The sequence below is a fragment of the Citrus clementina genome, unplaced genomic scaffold, assembly GCF_000493195.1.
Source record: "Citrus clementina cultivar Clemenules unplaced genomic scaffold, Citrus_clementina_v1.0 scaffold_1, whole genome shotgun sequence".
In the NCBI taxonomy this organism is placed as follows: Eukaryota; Viridiplantae; Streptophyta; class Magnoliopsida; order Sapindales; family Rutaceae; genus Citrus; species Citrus x clementina.
Genome location: NW_006263303.1, coordinates 13,080,756 through 13,088,213, shown reverse-complemented (window position 1 = coordinate 13,088,213; position 7,458 = coordinate 13,080,756). Strand labels below are relative to the sequence as shown.

The 7,458-nt window shown below is 35.7% G+C and overlaps 1 protein-coding gene across 9 annotated transcripts in view; it reads right to left on the bottom strand.

Annotated features, from left to right (window-relative positions):
* Window positions 1-1,048: 1,048 nt before the first annotated feature.
* Window positions 1,049-7,458, bottom strand: part of LOC18056049 — a 55,005-nt gene continuing 48,595 nt past the window's right edge. For 6 of the 9 annotated variants that reach the window (XM_024177698.1, XM_024177700.1, XM_024177699.1 and 3 more), the window contains 6 exons: window positions 3,686-3,760; window positions 3,038-3,103; window positions 2,710-2,898; window positions 2,513-2,623; window positions 1,701-1,781; window positions 1,049-1,513 (listed from right to left, as the gene is read on the bottom strand). In XM_024177698.1, the coding sequence (XP_024033466.1) occupies window positions 1,334-1,513; window positions 1,701-1,781; window positions 2,513-2,623; window positions 2,710-2,898; window positions 3,038-3,103; window positions 3,686-3,760 (702 nt within the window). In that variant the 3' untranslated portion in view covers window positions 1,049-1,333. Of the gene's footprint in view, window positions 1,514-1,700; window positions 1,782-2,512; window positions 2,624-2,709; window positions 2,899-3,037; window positions 3,104-3,685; window positions 3,761-3,780; window positions 6,997-7,458 lie in introns of those variants that run through there. The other 3 variants (XR_002903944.1, XR_002903945.1, XM_024177703.1) reach the window with 3 other exon arrangements.

The following is a 7,458-nucleotide window of genomic DNA, read 5'->3' as shown; positions in this document are numbered from 1 at the left end:
GAATTTGCACTCTTGTGGCGTTCCAAATCTAGACTTATGGTTCACATTCTCGTCTATATTTTGAGTGTGGTGTCAATATCATGCTCTATACCTTTGGTTTATGTTTTCTTAAGCATTGGGTCAAGATTTTGTTTATCTTAAATCAGTTTAGAACTTTCTTGGGAAATTAAAACTTCAAATTAAGTGTGGGTTTCAAAGTTTTATTGTGGGGTTCGCATCACAAGAGTAAAGAAAATCCGATCGTCATGGTCAGCCATGGCCATAACTCAAAACTTGCTCCCCGAGTTTTGAGTAATGAATGAGTTTGTGTGCCTCCAGCTCCATTCAAACGGCAGCGTCTTCAAATTAATCCGTACCAAGAAGCCCAAAAAATGAATGCGGAGATGAACACTTCCAGTTTGACAACTCTTTCAGTTCAGCTTTTGAGACCAAATTTTGAATAATCAATGGGTTTGTGTGCATCCAGCTCCATTCAAACAGCAGCGTCTTCAAATTAATCCGTACCAAGAAGCCTGAAAAAATGAATGCGGAGATGAACACTTCCCAGTTTGACAACTCTTTCAGTTCAGCTTTTGAGAACGTTGAGAGGTTGAAAGGAATCAATGACAAGGGAATCAGTTTGTAGAAAAATTCTTTCAAAGTTGAATCACATTTAAGTGCGTCGAATTTAAGGTATATCGAACGAATTTATGGTAAGGAAGGCCTAGTGGTAATGGACAAATTGCACAATGACGAACCCATTGCTTGTATTGCCTTTCATATTCATTCGTCTCAAGGAAAAACTGCAGGACGCTGCAGGAAAAAATTCTGAATGTAACAAGAATTGGACTCGAGTCAATGCTGAAAACTATAACAAGTTGCTTCGTTAGAATTAATTGCATGCATGTAGCTTCTAACTTGTAACTTGTACTCCACTTCGAACAATAATTCTATCCTGCTCTTCCCACTTAATTTACATGCTTACTTTAGTTTTGTTTGATATGCATGAGGTATTAAGGTGAGGTTGGTTATACATTATCAATAAGATCAAGCGAGCAAAAGAAATGAATTCCCAACAAATGAACATGCATCATCTCCAATATGCAAATCTGGTTATAAAATTGCAATTCCAGCGTAATGAAAGAAACAATGAAATCCCAACATATTGAATGTGCATTATTCAACAATGAAATTGCCTCCTTTTTTTTAAATTTTTTTTCCTTTTTTTTTTTTTTTGAGGTAAGCGCAAGAGAATGAAACGGAAAAGTTCATTTTACATTATTCTCGGAAACAAGAAGCATTACATACTTGGGTTTGTTTTTGTATCCTTATTTCTCATCATATGCACGAATCTTCATGCTTTCCCAGAAGAACCAAACAGACGCATCTTTTCAGCAACAACAGCTTTCATGGCTTCTTTTGCAGATGCCATAAGATGGATCAGATCACTCTTGGGCCTGCTGAGTGAGTCCATGTAAGCCTTCCGCACCTCTGTATTTACATTGAATTTTCTCACTCCTCTCTCAATACATCCCTATTCATGTCAATTCAATAAGATTGATCATGTAATCCTTGAATAAATATAACAATGCCAATTTATAATTTATGTTTTTAATTGAGTGCCCCAGAAAATAAAAAGAAAAGAAAAATGCATACAATACACGCAGGCATTCATTTTCTTTAAAAACCAACAACAATAATCTCAAGATGAATAGATTTACCTTTATTAGTTCCGCAGACAACCCAGAAGCTCCATGAAGCACCAGTAAAACACCTTTCTTTGAGCTCAAGGCATGCAGGTCCTAAATAAACCAAGATGATTAGGATAAAGCTAGGGTTGACTGAATGATGATATCCATCTACATCTAGTTTCCAAAGAAATGAATGCACATAATATTCTTGCATGCTATTGAAATTGGAAGAATAAGAATTTCTGCTTTTCCAAGTGATTTCTGCTTTTCCAAGTGCCTTTATCCATCAACTAGATTGTTGAAGAAACCAAGATGATTAGGATAAAGCTAGGGTTGACTGAATGATGATATCCATCTACATCTAGTTTCCAAAGAAATGAATGCACATAATATTCTTGCATGCTATTGAAATTGGAAGAATAAGAATTTCTGCTTTTCCAAGTGATTTCTGCTTTTCCAAGTGCCTTTATCCATCAACTAGATTGTTGAAGAAGGTAAGGAATGTAAACTATGAGAGAAGCTATGAATTTTGTAGAGGTTTACATGCTGCAGTGCAGGACTTCTCATTCAATAAAATAAATTTCCAAAAACATTTATGTGGGAAGTCAGTTTGGCATGGAACCAGTGCAATGATTTAGTTGTAAGTTAATAATTTATCACCCACATTGAATGTATTTAGAGTTTTGAACAGTGAAACATGCAATAAAACCAACACAGAATGAATTGTGCCTTAATGTTCGAGATGAAACAGTGTCTGCCTTTAAAGGATAAACATTATTGGCGAGATCTCAATCTTAGTGCCTTATGTTGAAGCAGAAAATGTACGACCCGTGTGTACTTACCTTCAGCAAATCAAGTTTAAGATTGGGGCCACTTGAAGGGTATTTTCCATGTACGTTTCCGATGCACACAGCCAAAGCATCTATGTCAGTCTCATCAATGAACTCTTCAGCCTGAAAATAGTGATATTCATTGTGATGATACTGGCAATGAAAAGTATTGGGAAAATATTTCTTGACAAATTAGAGTGCAACATAACCTGATTAACATCAGTCAGCTTTGCTTCATAATCTTCAACAGTCAAACCATCCTCTGTTCCAGACAATCTTCCTAGTTCAGCTTCCACAAGCATACCTTTTGAGTGGGCCAAGAAAGATATGTACTTTGTGTGTGAGATATTATCCTTGAAGGGAAGATGTGAACCATCTACCATGAGTGAATCAAATCCCTGGGATTTGACTATCATAAATGAGTACCATTCCATTATATAAGAACTAGTATGCTGCTAACCATTTTGTAGCTGAAAATGGATCTCACAAGATGACACGATTAAAAAAAAAAAAAAAAAGAAGCTAACTCTAACTCACCAAAACAATGGCTTCCATAAGTTCTAGCTTTGAAGTTCCATGGTCAAAGTGAACAGTGATGGGAACCTGTGCAGTTATATTAACTCCTTTACCAAATATGTAAAAGCAGTAAGAAAACAAGTTCGTTCATATTAACATTTATCTTACAAAAGGTTTAAGAAAATCTATACAACAATATATCAGATTTAAAATTAAGTCATTTTTCCCTGGGTGGGCAATGTCACCTACAATTAATGAGACAGCAAAGTGAGAAAGACAAATGCCCATGTAAAATTTTCCACATGGTTCAAAACATAGTAAGCTCCCAATCACGATTATTGTAAGTTCAAAAAGATCCATCCTACCAAAAACTTAATGAAGCTTCCATGCATCAAGTTTTTTATTCAACACCCCCCCCCCCCCAACCCAAAACCAAAAAAAAGGTGGCTAGCTGCAAAATAATTTAATACAATTGAAGATCAGAATCTAATGCCTTGAATATTAGCTGATAACTGTGTTGGCTTGATATATTCAGATCAGTCTAATTGCAATTATTGCCAAATTGGCATAACATAACTCACATTACTACCAAATTCATAGTCTATGCTTATGCTCATTTAAATATTGTTCTAAATCCTAATTTCTGATAACATATGAAATGCCACTTACACTGGAATGTTCAGCAGCTGAGACACAGCATGCAACCAATGGGAGTCCTCCTTCCTTTAAGGCACTAGGATGAATCTGGAAGAAGACAATACATAATTTGCAACTTTTCTGAAATTAAGATTCCAATAAAACTGAATGTGATTAATCAATTTTCTGAACTGAAATGCACACGGCAAAATGTAGGATAGAAACAAAAGAAATATCGATTCACCTACAGAGTAATATATAAGTTTGAAAATCAATTATCCCTTTGTTTTTGGGAACAAGTGGAAGTAATTCTCCTGAGAAGAACCATTTTATCACAGAATTGCATCACTCTACTTTTCAGAAAATCATAAAGCACTTCCAGATTGGGTCTTGCATCCAAAGACAGAAAGATTATGGTAGAATCAAAAGATCCTCATTGACATAAATTAATAAATAAATCAAAATGCTATAATGACTCCTAATCTTTTAACGGAACAACTAAGAACATGTATAGAGATACTTTCGCATACATTTGAATGCACTAGAACAGCTTAAGAGATAACTGTGGAATCAAAAGATCCTCATTGACATAAATTAATAAATAAATCAAAATGCTATAATGACTCCTAATCTTTTAACGGAACAACTAAGAACATGTATAGAGATACTTTCGCATACATTTGAATGCACTAGAACAGCTTAAGAGATAACTGTGGATAGAGTTGCATGGTTTTCGAATCCAAACACCAAAATCTATAAGGTTGAGATAAGTTTTATATTGGGTAGTAATCATGCTGGTAAAGAACAGATGTTTGCTGATTATTTTAGCTATGCCCTCAGTTTATACATGGGTAGTCAACCATGCCCCTTGATTAGAAATGTCCAGAGTACTTAATAAACATCTGAAACTGTAATGAAGTCGTCAATCTACATTATGGAACTTTAATATAACATTTTGTAGACATAGAATTTGTCTCCTTTTCTTTATTTTGAAAGCATAGAATTTGTCTTTTACATGTTAAACAAAACAGAAGTTTGATCAATCCTTTAATAACTTTTAATATGTAATCAAGTTCTACCTATATTCATATTCATTTTGTAATGAAGGATCCATTACAGGTACGTTGATGCTAATACATCTTTTTATTCATTTTGGACAAGAGAATGAGGAAGGAAATGCTACATAAATTGAAAGAAAACTTCAAACATATCTTCCAACCAGGGGAAGCAGGAGCAATTACTGTAGAAATCATTTTGCAAATATTATAGTGCTTATTGCATCCAATCATTTTCTGTTGATGTGAATAAACTGCTAACCGAGACCAAAGGGTGGAAAAAGAGAGACTTTTCAGATTTAGATGAATGTGGATTATAAGAGGGAGAAACAAGATGATCTTAATTAAAGGATTAGCAAAGTACTACCAAGGTTACGAAAGAAAACAGCTGAAAGCCCGTCACTGTTTTTTTATTGGGCTTTGCAACCCATACATCCCAAAATACATCTTACCAATTAAGGTGTGGGTCACCTCTTATAAACCAAGCATCTCTTTCGTGCTTTGTCAATGTGGGATTTGCCTAGGGTGTTACATAGTACCCGAACTCCCATATTTTAAGTTCACTATATTATCCATATGATTCATGTGATTTTAAAAGTTGGCCGGAAAAGGAAAATATTGGGGGTTGAAACTTGAGCATTCCGTTCATTTATAGTAGAGATTTGGTTATGCATATTGCAGAAAATATGGAAAGATTATATTATTTGACCTTCTTGATTTCTAGGATTAGTTGTCTCATTTGTTGACCTTTGTATAGACAGCTATTACTAATTTGTATATTTCCAAAAATTAGGAAGTTAAATTAGGAATGTGTAGTCCTATAAATTAACCCTATTGTACTGGCTGTTATAGGTACTTAAAAAATAAGAAAAGATTTTATTATTCTCCTCTGTTTAGACGGTATCAGAGCTACGGCAAAATTAAGCCTGACTTGAGTCCATGCAGATATGTTCATTGTCTTGTTGTAATGGTGCAAAACACCATGCCTGGGGTTACAATAATTGGTGATACCAATTCCACTGCTATATCTATTGGAATTGGCACAAGGGAGTTTCTACCATTGGGATCTTGAAACTTGAACAGAAGTGAGAGTTTTCCCATGCAATTAACCGGTCACAAATTGAACAGTAAGAACTATCTAGAATGGGCGCAATCCATTAAGTTGGTGGTCGATGGCAAGGTTAGACTTGGCTACATCACCGGTGAGACGAAGGAGCTGAAAAAAACTATTAGACTTGGCTACATCACCGGTGAGACGAAGGAGCCGGAAAAAACTTATCCAACATGGAAGACTTGGGAGTCGGAAAATTCCCTAGTTATGTCTTGGTTGATCAATTCCATGGAGGTTTCAATTGGGAAGACGTATTTGTTTCTTCCCACCGCAAAGGATGTATGGGATGCGGTCCGAGAAACGTATTCTGATCCAAAAAATTCATCACAGATTTTCGAATTGAAAAGAAGACTATGGCAGACTAGGCAAGGTGATCGTGCTGTTTTTGAGTATTACAACGAGATGAAGGCCTTATGGCAGGAGCTTGATCTCTGCTATGAAGATGATTAGGCCTGTATGACAGATAGTGTTCGTTATTTAAAATGAATTGAAGATGATCCTGTTTATGAATTTTTGGCAGGTTTGAATAAGAGCCTTGATGAAGTGTGAGGGCGGATTCTTCGCAGAATTCCTTTGCCGTCAATCTGGGAAGTATTTTCAGAAGTACAACGAGAGGAAGGTCGATGCAAAGTGATGTTAGGAGAAAAAACCGTATCTGCTCCAGAAGTTTCAGCCTTAATGACAGGGACTAATCACAATAATTCCTTATCCCAGGCACGATAGATTGGAAGCCACGCAATTTTAGTCAATCAAACCGTGACTCAAAGGCCTTCCACTCAGCCACTGAGGAGAATGGAAACACTACAACTACAGCTACGACACCTTCATTCAGTAAGGAACAGTTAGAACAACTGTATAAACTTTTTCAGTCCGCACAAGTGACTAATCCAGTATCTTCTTCTTGTTCCTTAGCCCAGAAAGGTAATTATCTTCAATCTGCTGTCTTTAATGTCTCCACTATTCCTCTTTGTCCATGGATAATAGATTCAGGTGCCACCGATCATATGACTGGATGCTCTAAATTGTTTTCTTTCTATAGTCCTTGTGCAGGCAATAAAAAAATGAAGATTGCTGATGGCTCCCTCTCGGTAATTTCTGGGAAAGGGTCAATTGTTATCTCTCATACTCTCGTTCTTCACGATGTCCTTCATGTTCCAAATCTCTCTTGTAATCTTTATCTGCAAGTAAAATAACTTGTGATTTAAAGTGTTGTGCTAAATTTCTTCCAAATTGTTGTGAATTTCAGGAACTGGATACGGGGAGGATGATTGGCAATGCTAGAGAGTATGGCAGTCTCAATTACTTTGATGATGGGTACTCTATGTGTCAACAACAGAAAATTTCAAATCTCGGAGTATGCTTTAGTTCTACTAATGATAAAATAATGTTATAGCACCATAGGTTAGGCCATCCTAGCTTTTTATATTTAAAGTATTTGTTTCCAAACTTGTTTTGTAATAAACTTCTATTGTCTTTTCAATGCGATATTTGTCAATTAGCTAAACACCATCGTGCATCTTTTCCTATTCAACCATATAAAGCATCCAAGCCTTTTATCCTTATTCATAATGATGTGTGGGGTCCATCTAGGACATTAACCAATTTTGGAAAAAGATGGTTTATAACATTTATTGATGGTG